Source organism: Ranitomeya imitator, chromosome 5 (assembly GCF_032444005.1).
Source record: "Ranitomeya imitator isolate aRanImi1 chromosome 5, aRanImi1.pri, whole genome shotgun sequence".
Taxonomy (NCBI): domain Eukaryota; kingdom Metazoa; phylum Chordata; class Amphibia; order Anura; family Dendrobatidae; genus Ranitomeya; species Ranitomeya imitator.
This window is the reverse complement of record NC_091286.1, coordinates 141696687-141714765: the sequence shown is the minus strand read 5'-3', so window position 1 is coordinate 141714765 and position 18079 is coordinate 141696687. Positions and strand designations below refer to the sequence as shown.

The 18079-nt window shown below is 43.9% G+C and overlaps 1 protein-coding gene across 1 annotated transcript; it reads left to right on the top strand.

Moving 5' to 3' along the window:
* The first annotated feature begins 8537 nt into the window (after positions 1 to 8537).
* On the top strand, positions 8538 to 9954 carry LOC138637697 (uncharacterized). The gene is made up of 2 exons (XM_069726562.1): positions 8538 to 8698; positions 9084 to 9954. Exons 1-2 carry the CDS (start codon positions 8538 to 8540, stop codon positions 9952 to 9954), a joined length of 1032 nt encoding a protein of 343 aa, XP_069582663.1.
* The last annotated feature ends 8125 nt before the right edge of the window (positions 9955 to 18079 follow it).

Here is an 18079-nt window from a genome sequence, read left to right as displayed (position 1 = left end):
AGCCTCTCGTTAAGTAGTTGTTAATGTTAGACTGCATTTGGCCTACTAGTTGGGTTGGGGCCTACTATCGGTGTCTGCCACTCCTTGCTGTTCTCCTCCACTGAACAAAGCTGTGCCGCCTGTTTACTACGGTTGCCAATTTTGAACTGCATTTCGACTACTTACTGATTTGGCCCTACTCTCTGTGTCAGCCTCTCATTCCAGTTGTCCTCCACTGCAATGCCCCCTGGTTATTCCTGTGTTACCAATTTTGAACTGCATTTAGCCCACTTTCTTCTTTGGGCCTATATCTGTGTTTCCACTTCATCGTGCCCATTGCCCAGCCAGTGATAGATGAGTCTGCTGGTACATTGACCCATAACGCAACATTCCCCGTGCACGCTACACAACAACATTGTGACCCTGCTGAAAGTCAGGTTGCTCTTCCCGCATACCATACCACCTTACACGGGGACAAAGAGGAAGGTGCAGATGAAAGTGCAGGTTCCTTCATCAGGTGGGGGGAGGAATACTAGTTGGCGACGTCACTGGCACAGGGCCTCTCATAGTACGCAAAAGTGTTGCTGCCGGTGGGAGGCGCCCCCGCCGTGCAAACACACCGCTGTACTTTGAGGGGCCCTGTGCCAGTGCCAATGCCAACGAGTGGGCCCCCCCTGCTTGCTCAGGATCACAGCACTTGCAAAGTTGAAATACTTACCTCTCCCTGCTCCACTGCCGTGACGTGGTCCAGATTTACTGGGCCCACTAATTACTTGAACCAGCCCTACCCCCCACAACTTTAGCCAAATGACCCCCAATTTCAAATGCCTTCCAATTATTTTAAGGTAAATTACGCTTGACAAGCTTCATTAAGAAGAATGGATGGTTTTGACATTAAAATGGGCACTCTAGGTGTTTTCCTGGCCCCCACTCACTGCCGACTATGCTGCCCCATTGACTTGCATTGGGTTTCGTGTTTCGGTCGATCCCGACTTTACGTCATAATCGGCCGATTTCACTCGACCCGACTTTGGACATAGTCGGGTTTCGCAAAACCCGGCTCGACTCTAAAAAGGTCAAGGTCGCTCAACTCTAATCAGTACTTAACACACGATACAGAGTCTATTGCTGTGACCGCCAGTGCGGCGCCGTGCGCTATTAGAGCGCTTTCCTTAAACAAGTCTGGGTGGTTAGTGGCGTCCGCCAGAGCGGCACTGCACGCTCTCTTGTGCATAAAAATTTTCATTTAAGTTATACTCTGACACCCACTAGCAGTGTCAAGCGCAAGTGGTCTAGACGAACTCTAATCCTGTGTCTTGGGATTGAGTTCTGTGACTACTTGCTTGCGCTCTTTGTGCGGTACCACGGCCCTGTGACACAACAGGGTTCGCTTCTTTCATAAAGGGTGAAGCTAACCCATGTATGTATCCTCATTGTACCACCATATAATTCGTCATTACTCAGCAGCAGGTTCCATCTCTGCACAGTGGACCCTGGGCTGCAAACGCACCTTATACCATCTCTCTAATTATTTGGTGCGTTCCGCTAGCCCTAACATGAAATTTCATTTCCAGAGCTCATCTCTGTTCTCCACCTTCAGCAGTACAGCCAGACACGGTGCCCTTATAATTAAAAGTATCTTTATACTGGGCCATAAATTTAGATATCTCCCATGCTGCACCCTGAATACATAATTGCCCCTTACTGTGCTTCCTGCACATAATATACCACTCACACTGCCCCTCTCCATAATATTCCCACCACACTGACCCTCTCTGTAATGTCCCTCACACTCAGGGCCATATTTAGGGTTTCTGCTGTCCTAGGCACTTTTAGTGCTGCCTCTCCCTTTGGTGAGTATGACACTATTGGCAGTGACTTTGCCATAAATTGCTGATGTCAAAGTAGCCTTTTGCAGCAGATCCGGCAGTTTTTCCGCATCTGCCGTGTAACGGATCACTTACGGCAACACTGCGTTCGGCCTCATTCATTCCCTATGGGACTTGCGGACATGTGCGGCACTTGCGGTTTTGCCGCGATCCGGCAAATGCAGTACTTGCAGCAATGGAAAAAAACACTGCTAGCAGTGTTTTTTGTATCACCGCAAGTGCAAAATCACAAGTGCCGCACATGTCCACAAGTAGCCATCACTACCTGTCCCTGCACCTTCCTAGCTGATCCCTAACCATCCCACTCTGACCAAAAATTACACCATAAAGATTTAGGAAAACAATTTATTAACTGACATATTCCTATGATAATGAGGCTCCAGGCTATGGCGTAGACTGGGACGGGCAGTCTCCAGGTCTCCATTTTCTCTGTGCACACCCTCAGTCCCTGCCTCACTGCCTGTGCACAGACATCCCTCCACCGGACCCGGTAATCACTGCTCACAGTGGCATACCGGCAGAGGTGTATCTAGGGTTTCTAGCACCAGGGGCAAGAATTCATTTTGGTGCCCTCCCCCACCAAGGACATATGTGATTTGCACACTTAGTCATGTACCGATGAGCTCCTCTCCCTAATGCTCTCAATGTTTAGTGAAAAACAAAGAAGCAGAAGAGAAGCTCATTGTCATGGGACCACAAGTATGAAAATCACATATGAGTGACGTGTCCATGTGACGACTACTGGAACCTGCAGAGCTGAATCCTGACATCGCAGGCTTCTGAATTCTCACAACTAATGCACGGCACACTTTTAGGATTCTCCCTTGCCGGTGGACAGTCATGTCAGCACAAGTATGTGATTTGTATACTTCTGACCACATTCTGACTAGATGTGCCCAACCTCACTCAGTTCATTTTCATTGACGGAGGCCACATATTTCTAGTCAGCATGTGACCGCATTAATGTAAATCCCAAGCACGAGAGAATCCTGACAGCGTGCAGTGCGCACTGTGAGAATTCAGAAGTCTGCAGTCACAAATAATGACTGCAGACTCATCATAAACCTGGACATCCCCTTTAATGCTTCTAACATAAATAAAAACATGAGAGTCAGTTAGTATCACAAATAACATTTACATCCAGGTATCTTATAGATGACGTCGCCTCTGGAGCCGTTCTTCATTTTTTCATCTTGTCCAGACCCCAAGATGAGTTTTCTCATCCACAGCCGTCTCTGCAAACTTACATCTTTTCCAATCTTTTGCAGAAAATCTCCACATGACGCCCTTAAAGATACAAGTGTCATTATAAATCCACTAAATAATAATACTATTAACCACCGCGCTAAAGGAGGCTAGAATATCGCTATACTTACTTAAAATATAGCTGTTTCTGTGTTGTGTGGGGATCCTTATGCATAGAAGGGTACACCAAGTTATAGTAGTTTACTGAAAGGTAAATATACAAAAGAACAATATATTATTTTATTTTATTTCATTTGGACCATGCAAATTTATTTATCAGGGGTGTAGATAGAATGCACTTCCTCCTTTTGAGAGGCTGTACAATCTACACCTGAGGTGTTCCTATATGGGTTTGAATGTTTCTCTTTTCACAATGTGGTAAGTTAATACTGAAAGGTAAATTGTATAGAAAAAACAATATGTTATTTGGAACGTCCAAATGAGTAATCAAGGGAATTACCAAGGATATTAATTGGATCCACTTACTCTTTTTATAAAAATGTATGGGTTGCACCTGAAGTGTTCCTATGTGGGATTTCTTTTTTCTTTTACTTTTTTTGCACTGTGTGACAGACTGATACTGATAAAAAAAAAATGGTAGAGCTATGCTGCAAGCAGCACTCTGAATCATTCAGTGCTGCGATAGTTACAGTGGTGTTAATGACCATAAACGGGCACTCACCATATCCTGCTTGGAAGGATTCCTGCGATGAAGGTGACCAGGTAATCCGCTGGATGCGGTGCTAATTGTACCGCTAACTCTGCTTGGTGAGTGGGGGCGGAGCTAGTGTGACATCACAACAAGCAGGGACGGGTGCGCGAGAGAGACAAGCTTGGCAGCTTGTCTCTCTCGCGCACTCCGCCCCCTTTTCGGCACCGCGTCCTCAGCGTCTGCTTCCGGCCGGAGCACGCGAGGTGCTGGTGCCCCCCTTCCACTTACTGGGACGTTACTGTCCAGGTACCTCAGCCTCAGCCTCTGGCACTGAACCGCACTATAACTCACCAAGCAGAGTTAGCGGTACAATTAGCACCGCATCCAGCGGATTACCTGGTCACCTTCATCGCAGGAATCCTTCCAAGCAGGATATGGTGAGTGCCCGTTTATGGTCATTAACACCACTGTAACTATCGCAGCACTGAATGATTCAGAGTGCTGCTTGCAGCATAACTCTACCATTTTTGTTTTTTCGTTTATCAGTATCAGTCTGTCACACAGTGGAAAGAAAGTAAAAGAAAAAAGAAATCCCACATAGGAACACTTCAGGTGCAACCTATACATTTTTATAAAAAGATTAAGTGGATCCAATTAATATCCTTGGTAATTCCCTTGATTACTCATTTGGACGTTCCAAATAACATATTGTTTTTTCTATACAATTTACTTTTCAGTATTAACTTACCACATTGTGAAAAGAGAAACATTCAAACCCATATAGGAACACCTCAGGTGTAGATTGTACAGCCTCTCAAAAGGAGGAAGTGCATTCTATCTACACCCCTGATAAATGAATTTGCATGGTCCAAATGAAATAAAATAAAATAATATATTGTTCTTTTGTATATTTACCTTTCATTAAACTACTATAACTGGGTGTACCCTTCTATGCATAAGGATCCCCACACAACACAGAAACAGCTATATTTTAAGTAAGTATAGCGATATTCTAGCCTCCTTTAGCACGGTGGTTAATAGTATTATTATTTAGTGGATTTATTTTTTCAACAGAGTTATAATAATAATAATAATCTTTATTTTTATATAGCGCTAACATATTCCGCAGCGCTTTACAGTTTTTGCACACATTATCATCACTGTCCCCGATTGGGCTCACAATCTAGAATTCCTATCAGTATGTCTTTGGAATGTGGGAGGAAACCGGAGTACCCGGAGGAAACCCACGCAAACACGGAGAAAACATACATTTGCACAGAACCTGTTTTAACCACCTGCAGCTTTTGTGGCCCCTCCATCTTATCCTTCCAGGTGATTAAGCGCCAGTCTATATACATTCTATGCTTTTCAAGTGTCATTATAATGCTCCTGAATAAAAAATTGCCCCTCACTATATTGTCTGCACAAAATATGAACCCCACACTGTCCTTCTTATGGTTCATGCTCTTCACACTGACCTCTCCTTTCCATACCGACCCCCTTCTTCACATTGTCCTCTCACACTGTGTCCCCCTATATGGCTCAGTATTTATACTGTAGTCTCTCCATGCTACACCCCCACTACTCAGTTTCTATTCTGTGCCCACTCACTTTTCTGCCCCCATACTGTCTCCTCACACTATTCCCCTCCCTCTTCATACTGTCTCCTCTCACATCCCCCTGTTCACCATCCTGTCTCCTCATATATTTACCCCCTCACTTTCTATACTGCCTGCTCACCTGACTCCCCATACTTTGTCTGCACACATCCCATACTCCCCCATACTCCCATCCTGTATGCATGGCTCGGCTCCCCCATCCTCCCACCCTGTATGCATGGTTCCCCCATCCTGTATGCATGGCTCCCCAATCCTCCCATCCTGTATGCATGGCTTGGCTCCCCCATCCTCCCACCCTGTATGCATGGTTCCCCCATCCTGTATGCATGGCTCCCCCATCCTCTCACCCTGTATGCATGGCTCAGATCCTCCATCCTACCATCCTGTATGCATGGCTCGGCTCCACCATCCTCCCACCTTGTATGCATGGCTCCCCCATTCTCCCATCCTGTATGCATGGCTCCTACATCCTCCCATCCTGTATGCATGGCTCCCCCATCCTCCCATCCTGTATGCATGGCTTGGCTCCCTCATCCTCCCACCCTGTGTGCATGGCTCCCCCATCCTCCCACCCTGTATGCATGGCTCGGCTCCTCCATCCTCCCACCCTGTATGCATGGCTCCCCCATTCTCCCATCCTGTATGCATAACTCCCCCATCATCCAACCCTGTATGCATGGCTCCTCCATCTGCCCATCCTGTATGCATGGCTCCCCCACCCTGTCTCAGCTCCCCCATCCTCCCACCCTGTGTGCATGGCTCCCCCATCCTCCCACCCTGTGGCATGGCTCCACCATCCTCCCACCCTGTGTGCATGGCTCCCCCATCCTTCCACCCTGTGTGCATGGCTCCCCCATCCTCCTACCCTGTGTGCATGGCTCCCCCATCCTTCCACCCTGTATGCATGGCTTCGCTCCCCCACCCTGTATGCATGGCTTCGCTCCCCCATCCTCCCAGCCTGTGTGCATGGCTCCCCCATCCTCCCAGCCTGTGTGCATGGCTCCCCCTTCCTCCCAGCCTGTGTGCATGGCTCCCCCATCCTCCCACCCTGTTTGCACGGCTCTTCCATCCTCCCACCCTGTGTGCACGGCTCCCCCATCCTTCCACCCTGTGTGCAAGGCTCCTCCATCCTCCCACCCTGTGTGCACGGCTCCCCCATCCTCCCACCCTGTGTGCACGGCTCCTCCATCCTCCCACCCTGTGTGCATGGCTCCTCCATCCTCGCACCCTGTGTGTACAGCTCCCCCATTCTCCCACCCTGTATGCTTGGCCCCCCATCCTCCCACCCTGCATACATGGCTCCCTCATCCTCCCACCCTGCATGCATGGCTCCCCCATCCTCCCACCCTGTATGCATGGCTTCCCCATCCTCCCACCCTGTAAACATGACTCCTCCATCATCCTCCCCTGTCCCCCTCCATCTTCCTCCATCCTCCCCGTCCTCCTCTATCCTCCCCCCATCCTTCTCTATCCTCCCTCCGTCCTCACCTTTCTCTCACTGTGTGGCGCTGACCTTCCCGGCAACTCTGTCCCCGCAGCATCTTCCTTCCTGTATAGGCGGTCACAGGGTTCCGCTCATTAAGGTGATGAATATGCGTCTATATTCATCACCTTAATGAACGGTACCACGTGACCGCTGAGGACAGGACGAGCTGCCGGCGCTGAGACGGAGTTGCAGCAGGCACCGCTGGAGGAGGGTGAGTATGAAGTCTTCAGGGAGGGGGCGGGAGGGAGGAAGGGGGGGCGGGTGCTTGATCCCGGACTTTATAAAAAAAAGAAAGAAAAAAAAACCTTGCTCGAGTGCACCCCCTCGCATCCTGCCGCCCCAGGCACGTGCCCTCAAGTGCCTAGTGGCAAATACGGCCTTGCTCACACTGCTTATCTCCATAATGTCCTCCCACACAACTCTTCTCTGTATTATTCCCCCCTGCACAGCTTCTCTCTGTAATATCTCCCCATACAGCTTCTCTCTGTAATGTTCCCCCGGACAGCTCCACTCCATAATGTTGCTCCAAACAGTTCCTCTCTGTAATATTGCCCCGTACAGCTATTCTCCATAATATTACCCCACCCAGCTCCTCTCCACAATATTCCCCACACAGCTCCTTTCCATAATGTCCTCACACATAGATTCTCTCCAAAATGTCCCCACACACAGCTCCTCTTCATAATATTCCTCCCCATACTGCTCCTCTCCATAATTCTGCCTGCACAGCTCCTCTCCTTAACCTTCCCTGAAACAGCTTGGCTCCATAATTTGCCCACACACACAGCTCCTCTCCGTAATATCCCCACACACAGATCCCCTTCATAATTTTCCCACACACAGCTCTTCTTAATAATATTTCCCCACAGAGCTCCTTTCTGTAATCCACCTCACACACAGCTACTCTACATAACATTACCCCCACACCCTGTCCCTTTGCATAATGTGCCTCCTTCAAAATACTCTCGCCCTTTGCCTCATAATGTGGCCTTATAGTAACAGCAACCCCCCTCCTCCTACAATAGGATGTTTATTCTTGAGTTCCACAATCGTAGTCTCTAGTTGCCACAACAACCAATCAGAACCATTCAGTCACACTGCGGAGGTGACTATGGGTTGACAAACTGATCAATCTCACTTAGGCCTCTTTCACACTTCTGTCTTTTCAGATGCGTCGCAATGCGTCGGCGCGACGAATCAACAGATGCGTCAAAAATAGTGAAAAACGTATGCAACGCATCCAGTATTTTGACAGATCCGCTGGACGGTTCTATCGAAAAACTGGATACGTTGCATTCATTGTGTTCGTTTTTACCATCCGTTTCATGCGGTTTTTTTGTGCATCTGTTTTCCATGCCTAAAAATGTAAGTTTCCCAAATGTGATTGGCTACAGAAAAAAATAGGGAAAACTATATATTGACTGTTTTTACACCCAATCTTTGACAAAGTTTAGAGAAAATGGCAGAGACGGAAGAAGTGCTTGTGAAGATGGCGAATGTAGTTACTGATGTTATTTTTGAGACCAATAGGCTGGAAATAATAGTTTGGGAGAAGGAGGAAGCAGCAAGATGGAGGATTCTTCAACAGCGACGTCGCCAGCGACGCCTATGGATACATCCCATAAACGCACAGCGGATGACACCGGGGCGTGTGTTCAACTCTCTACATGGAGTTGCGGCAGAACCTGGATACATTATTTAATTATTTTCGGATGAGGCAGGAACACTTTGATGTTTTGGTGGAACTTGTTGGGGATGTCATCCGAAGGATGGACACATATATGAGGTTTTCCATCTCACCGGCGGAGCGGCTGATGGTGGCACTGCGGTAAGCCTACTTGTTATTTTATTTTTTTTTACCATTGTTCATATTTTATGCCTTGTAAACATGTTTTAACCAATGGAAAACCACATCAGCAGTGAACATGGTGCAGAGAATACTGCACTGAAACACTGCATTGCATTTTCTGCAGCATGTCAATTATTTTATTGTTTGTGCCCATTCCACAGTGTTTAACACTTTCTCCATAATAGGAATGCACAGATGTAAAAATGCTGGTTTAAATGGCCACTAAAACAGAACAAAAACTTCTGCAGTGCCGTTTATCAAAACTGTAAAAATATTAAAAAAAAATTAAAATACTTTTGAAAATTGCTTCAAAATGTAATGTTGGTGTTTGCAATTTTTAATAACATTTTTATGTTTTTCACAGATTCCTTGCTACCGGAGAATCCCTAACTTCACTGCATTACCAGTTCTGCCTTGGAATATCGACAATTTCCGGAATTGTGAAAGTGACCTGCCGCACACTCTGGGATACTTTGCATCAGGAATATATTCCAAATCCAACTATGGACATCTGGCTGCAGAGTGCTGAAAATTTAGAGAAACTGTACCCTTTCCCAAATTGCTTGGGTGCTGTAGATGACAAACATATCCGTATTTCAAAACCTGCAGGATCTTGCTCAGAGTACTTTAATTACAAAAAGTACTTTTCAATAGTACTCATGGCCATAGCGGATGCCAACTGTAAATTTATTGCTGTGGACATTGGAGCCTATGGCCGGTCAAACGACTTACAAGTCTTCAAAACTTCTCCGATGGGGCATTGTCTATATGGAGACAGCTATGATTTTCCACCAGCAAGACCACTTCCGGGAACACCTGGACCACCTATGCCATTTGTGTGTGTTGGTGATGAGGCATTCCAGCTGTCACCACACCTATTAAAACCTTATGCAAGTAGAGATTTGACCCGAACCAAAAGAGTATTTAATTACCGCTTAACGAGAGCGGAGTGCGCATTTGGCATTTTAACCATAAAGTGGCGAGTGCTGCTAACTGCCATAAAACTGCAAACAGAGATTGTGGATGAGGTTGTCAAGGCCTGTGTGGTGCTGCATAATTATGTTATTTCCCAGGAGCCAGTTTCCATGGATGATGAGGACTCTCAGACAACCTTGTGGGATTACCAAAGCAACTCTGTTCGTGCCACAGGTTCGGTTTCCAGAATGAGGGACCACTTTGCAGAGTATTTCATGTCACCTGAAGGCAGCGTTCCATGGCAAGACAACATAGATTGAGATCTTTCTTTGATGTCTCATGACTAATGTTTCTATACAAAGTGTTATTATTTTATTGACACCAAGTTTTATTACTTAGTTCCCTAAAGTTTGGTATGTTTTCTAATAAACCTAATATGTTATACCTTTTAAACGTGTGTTATGTTTTTGTACCTTTTATTTCTTATCATACTTAAATGAAGACACTTAACAATAAAATAGTTTTGAAACCAAACAAAATTTTATTTAACATATTTTTTTTATTATTTTTTTAAAACTTTTTGTGTCGCACCAAATTTTTTAGAACCCTTTTTGGGGTAAACACTTTTATAAAAAATTCTTTAAAAAAAAAAAAAGATTCAACATGTTTATATTCAGACAAAAACATTTAACATTTTTATAAGTCTGTAAAATGTGGGGTGGAGATACTACTGGAGAGGCTGGAATGTTGGACCACGTCGATAGTGGGGGAAAGCCTACTGGGTTGGGGTTGATGTGAAGTGGAAGGGGGGCAAAAACATGAGGCTGAGCAGGGAGGTCTGGTTGGACAGGGGTGGTGTTGTTGTAGGCGGCAAAGATAAATAGGGAAGGAAAGTTTGACAGGGAAGAAAACGCTGGGGAGGACATTTGATATTGGGCCTGGGTTGGGATTTGGGCCTGGGTTTGGATTTGGGCCTGGGTTGGTATTTGGGCCTGGGTTGGGAATTGGGCCTGGGTTGGGAATTGGGTTGGGAATTGCTTTGGGAATTGGGCCTGGGTTGCGAATTGGCCTGGGTTGGGAATTGGACCTGGGTTGGGAAACGGCAAGTGGCTTGGAAAGGGTTGGTAGGAGAGACAGTGGCTGTGTGGGGAGGTGTGGGAGTTGTAGGGGCTTGAGTGATGACCTGCATTAGAGCTGCATGGCAGCCTTGCATTACCTGCATCTGCTGGTCAAGAGTTAGCTTTTCCATGCTCCTGAGCATTGATTGGAAAAACAGGTTGTTTGGAGAATCCCTTGCATCTGAATTCATCCTATCCAAGCGACTGCTGTGTTCACTCATGCGTGTTTGCAACATGTTGAACCCAGCTGCCACTTGCTCTCCCAAAAATTTGAAAGAGCTCTGGAAGGATGCATTCAGATGCAGAAACTCAGGAGTATAACTCCTTTCTGCACCCCTCAGTCGCTGCCGCCACGAACCTAATGGTGGTCTAGAGGTGGCAGGATCAGAGGGGTGGGGTAAAGGGAACGCTAACTCTTCACCAGCAGCTTCAAGTAACGAAGGCTGCAATGATGATTCAGTGCTGGCGGGGGTTGAAGTGGATGGGGCAGAGAAAGTGGATGGGGCAGAGGTACCAGAAGGGCCAGACGAGGAGTCAGACGGGTGGGCTCTACCAACGTGGCCCACAGTGGCGGACTCCAGAGGAGCGATCTAAGGTAGAAGCAGGCTCCCGAGTGCTACAGAAGGTGCTGTGAAATAGAAAAAAAAAACAATTAATATATTGGAGGAAAAAGCCCTGCCTGAAACCAAAAAAGTTAGACAGGTAAACATGGTGAATTATTCAATGGGCTGTTGAATATTTACCTTCTTCTCAGCATCATTGCCCGGACGAATGACAGGGCGCAGCTGTATTTGTATTGTGTATATTGTATTGTGTTCTGTGTCCTCTTGAGCCACTCAGGGCCTGCATCTCCTTGTTAAACTCCCTCTTGAAGTGATCCTTGAGTGACCGCCACTGCTTCATAACCCTTTCATCTATAAAGAGAAGAATGAAATAAAAACATGGGTTAAGTACAACACGTTCCGACCTGCACCAGAAATTACTGGAATTTGACTACTTACGTTCTCGAGTCTGCTGCCTTGGATCAAGGTCCTCCCAGTTGCCTGCAACGTTTTGACATATTTCCAACCAGAGCCGACATGTGACTAACTGATCTGCATGCCTGCAGTCAGCCATATCCCACAGCGGCTCCCGCTCGCGTACCTCCTCGATGAGGCGGTCCACATCAAGTCCGCCTTCATCATCTGAGTCGGGAGCATGCTGTGAATCCTGTGAAAAGAGCAAAAAAAATTAAAATTAGTACACTGAAACACAAAAGTACCAAGAGAAAAAAAAACTCACTGCTGGCTGACCGCTGCGGCGATTACGACGCTGACTCTGGGAGAAGCTGGGAGGACCTTCATGTGCAGTACACTTAAAAAAGGAAAAAGAATTATGTTGGATGTAGGCATATGTTGTATGTGTACTGTAATGTATGATGAACTGTTTTGTATGTGTTGGGTGCACTGTAATGTGTGAAGCGACTGTTTCGGCACAACTTACACTCTGTGCGCCTGCTCCTTGTATTTCTCCACCCATCCCGTCTCCTTCTGAGAGGACCTCAGCTGCTTCAGCTTCCTGTGAAAACATAATGCATATAGTGTTTAACAGAAATTTTAACTTTGAACATCCAAAACAAAAAAAAATGTTAATTTACCTCACTACGCAGACGCTGTGGAGGAGGGCTCCCAGAAGAAGACATTTTCAGCTGGCTCGGTGGTCTCTGGTGTATCTGCAAGTATAAAGACACCTGTAAGCTACTATAAAAATTAAATTTCAAGCTTTGTGGTCTTTAATACTTACATCAGGAAACTGTCTTGCTGGCACGGTGGTCCCTGCGTTCCTGGTGGTCTCTGCTGGCTGAATGTTCCCTGATGGATCTGTAAGTATAAAGAATTTATACTTAGACTCACAAACCCCTCAAAGTAGCTAAAGTAAAAGATTTAAAAACCACCCTGCTCAAATGATCTGAGCAATGTTCAAGCAGGCCAACAAACGTTTTGAAAAACAACAGCAAAAAAATATACTCAAGGAAGATATACTCAAGGAAGACCTGTCTGAGCTGGATTACCTAGATCAATAATTTGCAACCTGTAAGACCATTTCCCCCACCCCCCAAAAAAATCCCTCATGTAAAATAGAAATGCCTAGACACCAGTTGAAAATGTATAGACCACATATGTGATTTGAAAAGATCCCTTTAAAAATTACTTTAAAAAAACAAAACAATTAAAAATTTCTAATAACCTTTTATATTAAAAAAATAAACCCTCAACCAACTGTGTACTTTATGTGTGTACATTTGTACATACACCAGTTTAAAGTTTACCTTTGTGAAATGATACTACGGACATTTTGAATAAAAAAAAAATTAATATTTCTTTTTTATTTTTTATTTTTTTTTACCATCACAATTAGGAGCTACAATGCTCTTTATTTTAAATACAAGCACATTAACTGTAAATGTTTACAACAATACAATTAAAAAAACTATTTTACGAGAAAAAAATAAACACACACAAACACACACGCAAGACACACACTCACACCACATTACACACACACCACAATACTTTTAATTAAATACGTCACAGCAAAAAAAATGCACGGGCACTCACCCAGCACGCATGCGCCCAAAAGCACACAGGCGCACGCACAACACATGCACAGGCACAAAAGCACATAAACGCATGCACAACGCATGCACAACGCATGCACAACGCATGCACACGCACAAAAGCACAGAAACATATGCACAACATATGCACACGCACAAAAGCACACAAACGCATGCACAACGCATGCACACTTACAAAAGCAAACAGGCACACACACAATGCATGCACACGCATGAAAGCACACAGGCGCACGCAGACACACACAGATGCACATGCACAGAAGCACACAGGCATGCACAAACACACAGACGCACACACAGACACATATACACATGCACACAGACGCATGCAGTACTCACAGTGGCTGGCAGGTATCTAGCTGGATGCTGGCTTCTGGCAGCACAGTCAGGCCTCTGGCTGCATAGGTTTTATAGCAGGCCTCTGGACGCTGGCTGGCTGGACACTGGCTGGCTGGCTGGATGCTGGCAGGCTGGCTGGCTGGATGCTGTCTTCTTGCTTGCATGCTTCTTGCTGGCACATTTGGGGGAGAAGCCCCAGGCCAGGTTTATATAGATTTGGGGCTGTCTGGTAAATTGGCTAAAAAATCCTGATTCTGAGCATGCTCAGTGTAAAAAAATGGATTCCAGTGCTGGATTCCGTCATACGACGTGTCACGACGAATCCTGCATCCATAGGCTTCCATCCTAGCCAACGATGTATGCCGTAGGATTCACCGTGACACGTTTTTCCGACGCAGACAAAAAATGTTACATTGAATGTTTTTTCCAGACGACAGGCTGCCAAAACAGGACACATCCAGTGCACGACGGACGCGACGTGTGGCAATCCGTCACGATCCATTGCTAATACAAGTCTATGGGAAAAAAACGCATCCTGTGGGCACATTTGCAGGATGCATTTTTTTCCCAAAACGACGCTTTGCGACGGTTTTAAAACGATGGAAGTGTGAAAGAGGCCATAGTTTAACTTCTCACTTGTCACTATCATTTTTTATAGCAGCATCAGGAGAGTTAAATTGCTGAGATTGGCTTAATTTCTGGTTTCAACATATGCAGCAGTAGCCTGGCTGTGTACAATAGCTGACTTTTGCAGTGAATGGCATGAGCAAAATTCTTGTGCCCATGCCATCTATCAGTCATAACTGCATGCCCAATAGCTGAAAATTTCCTGCAATCTGGACATACAGTTACATCCATTAGTGGGAAGGTGATAAGAAACACCTTTGGTAACATCAAAGCATTACCACTACTTATTTGTGACCTCGATGTTTGACTTTTAAGAGAAATGTTGTAAAGCAATTTTATCATTATCTGAATTTTGAAAATCTTCCCAAGTCATCTGACTCTTTTTCCGGTATATAGGAAAGTATTAAAGGAGATGTCTCCTTTCAGAAAATGTAAGTCCCTCTGGCTGCAGTTTGCTACAAGAAAAAAAATCACCTGTTCATAATCATCCCTGTGTCTGCAACGCAGTCTCCACCCATGTCTACATAGGAAGAGCCACTAAGCTCAGTGATTGACTGACATATTGTTGATGTGAAATCAGTGCTGATGCCAAAACAAGATTGCAGGAGCAATGGAGGAGTCTCAGTACTAAACTCAGGAAGTGCTTATGTTTTATAACAAACTGAACCTCGGAAACCGGGATTTTCAGAAAGACGAGAACCCCTTTAACATGTTGAGACTAGCTCTAGAACTCTAGCATAAAAAGAATATAAAACGTAAATAAAGTTCATAACAAATAAAAATAGAAAATTACATCTTAAGAGCAGCAGCCAAAGACCTACCATGTTTTTAATTTACTGAGATATTGACAATTTGTTATTCCTTTTAAGAAATCATTTTCGAGAAGCCAACTAACCACTTTCGAATTAGCAACAAGCAACTGATATTAATGACACAATGCTGCTGACAGTACATGATGACATGTACTAAGAAGCTAATTCAATTTTGCCAAGGCCAAAATACAATTACTGTGTTACTCCAAAGAAGCAGAAAAATGTCAATACTGTTATATTATATCTGATATTTCTTCTCTTCATGATACTATGTTTTGTGTAGTGACATGTGTAGATATTTAATGAACTTGTGCGAACATTGTTTATTATTCCACCCATTTGAAAATTGGAGAAACATTTCACTTCCATTTTATGGTTCATGCTTTGAGCTATTTCCAATTTCTGGCTATCCACTTGAAAAGGCATTTTTTAAAATGTAATAAGATATATTTTCATTTAATGAATCAAGCCTCTAGTCCTAATGCCTTGCAAATAAATCAGAATGTATTTTTAAATGGGAAGACATGACTCAAATACATTTAGCCTTGAGGGCATAAAAATTACTATTTTCATGGTTTTGTCAGCCTTAAACTAATATTGGCAAACATTTTTTATATCTGCATGTTAAATAACATAGAACACTCAATCTGAAAATGTTTATTCTGAGCACTGTTGCATATATACATTAGTGTTGACATTGATATAGACAATTCAAAGTTTTCCATTCACTCTATGTTAATTTTAGCAATGTTCTTTCTTAATGTACAGACTTTGATAAATGAGAATCCTATAAGCTAACATTACTTCTTCCTTCAGGGGAAATTAATATTTTAAATAGCATTTTGTAACAATGTTTTAACTGAGAAACAATACTTGAGTGTAGAATTCTAACATGTATTCAGTCATCTTATTATTACACACATTCTAATTCTAATTTTAAACTCTACATTTTAACAAAAACATTGATATCTAAATTTGCCTCCTATTGTTGGATAATTATAAAAACAAATTAATTCAGATAGTGAACGTAATTTCATGAAATTTCCTGGTCCCTGCAAATTAGAATAATTTCTGATACAAATTGTACAGATTGCTTAAAAAATTGCCCAGCACCATTTCTCACTTTGCTGATAATTGCATTAGCCGGAGAGAATGCTCACATGATTTCAGAAAGACAAAAAGGCCAAAAATATTTAAGTGACATTTTTTTCAGACTTCTTTTTGCTTTTAGATTTCATGTAATTTTACCAATGGGCCATTATAGAATACTATAGCATGCACATGCATCTATATGGGGATGTACAGTTTTGATCAAAAGTTTACATACTCCTGCAGAATTTTTGTTTTCTTGGCCTTTTTTCAGAGAATATGAATGACAACACCAAAACGTTTTCTCCAATCATGGTTAGTGGTTGGCGGAAGCCATTTATTGTCAAACTACTGAGTTTTCATAATGACAACCCAAAACATTCAATGACCCTGATCAAAAGTTTACATATCCCATTTCTTAATACCATCTATTGCTCCCTCTAACATCAATGACAGCTTGAAATCTTCTGTGGTTGTTGTGAATGAGGTTCTTTTTTTTGTCAGGTGGTAAAGGTGCCCACTTTTCTTGACAAAAAGCCTCCAGTTCCCGTAAATTCCTGGGCGGTCTAGCATGAACTGCACGCTTGAGATCTCCTCAGAGTGGCTCAATGATATTGAGGTAAGGAGACTGAGATGGCCACTCCAGAACCTTCACTTTGTTCTGCTGTAGCCAATGACAGGTTGACTTGGTGTTTTGTTAGGATCGTTGTCATGTTGAAACGTCCAAGTATGTCCAATGTGCAGCTTCCAGGCTGATGAGTGCAAATTTGCCTCCAGTATTTGCTGATAACGTGCTGCATTAATCTTTCCTTCAACTTTGACCAGGATTCCTGTGCATTTGTAGCTCACACATCTCCAAAACATCAGTGATCCACCTCCGTGCTTTACAGTAGGAATGGTGTTCTTTTCATCATGCGCCTTGTTGACCTCTCTCCAAATGTAACGTTTATGGTTGTGGCCCAAAGTTCAATTTTGGTCTCATCACTCCAAATTACCTTGTTCCACAATTTTGAGGCTTGTCTTTGTGCTGTTTTTCATTTTCTAGGTGAGATCATTTGTGGCATTTGCGCAGTAATGGCTTTCTTTTGGTGACTTGACCATGCAGCCCAATTTTCTTTAAGTGCCTTGAGAATCTTGAAACAGACACACCTAGTTTTCAGAGAGTCCATTATTTCAGCTGATGTTATTTGCGGGTTTTTCTTTGCATCCCGAACAATTTTCCTGGCAGTTGTGGACGATATTTTTGTTGGTCCAACTGACCATGGATTTGTTTTTGCATATCCCCTGACTTTCCATTTGTTAATCACAGTTTGAACGCTGTTGACTGGCATTATGAATTCCTTGGATATCTTTTTGTATTCCTTTCCTGTTTTACAAAGTTCAACTACCAAGTAGATCCATTTACAATTTTTTTGCTTTTCCCATGACTTACAATCCAGAAACATCAGCAGCTGGATGAAAGATGCAAGAGTCTATCTTGATCCCAGGAACTCACTTTGCTTTTATGCACACACACTGATTACAAGCAATTGGCAAGTGGTGAGGATGCTACATCTAGTAGCCAATCAATCCCATTTGTGTCAACTTCTCTGCAAGTTAACGGGCCAAAATCACCAGGGTATGTAAACTTTTGATCAGAGTCTTTTGGATGTTTTGGGTTGTCATTATGATTTAAAAAGAGACAACACAGTAGTTTGACAATAAATGGATTCACCCAACCACTAACCATGAGTGGAGAAAAAGTTTTGGTATTATCATTCATATCATCTAAAAAAAGGCCAAAAAAGCAAAAATCCTGCCGGGGTGTTTAAACTTTTGACCACAACTGTACCTTTTTTGATAT

What these genes read in the sequence shown, in the direction of transcription:
- LOC138637697 (XM_069726562.1), top strand. Translation starts at nt 8,538, where the DNA reads ATGGAGTTGCGGCAGAACCTGGATACATTATTTAATTATTTTCGGATG. An exon ending in CGGCTGATGGTGGCACTGCG is followed by an intron (nt 8,699 to 9,083) that starts GTAAGCCTACTT and finishes TGTTTTTCACAG; the next exon opens with ATTCCTTGCTACCGGAGAAT.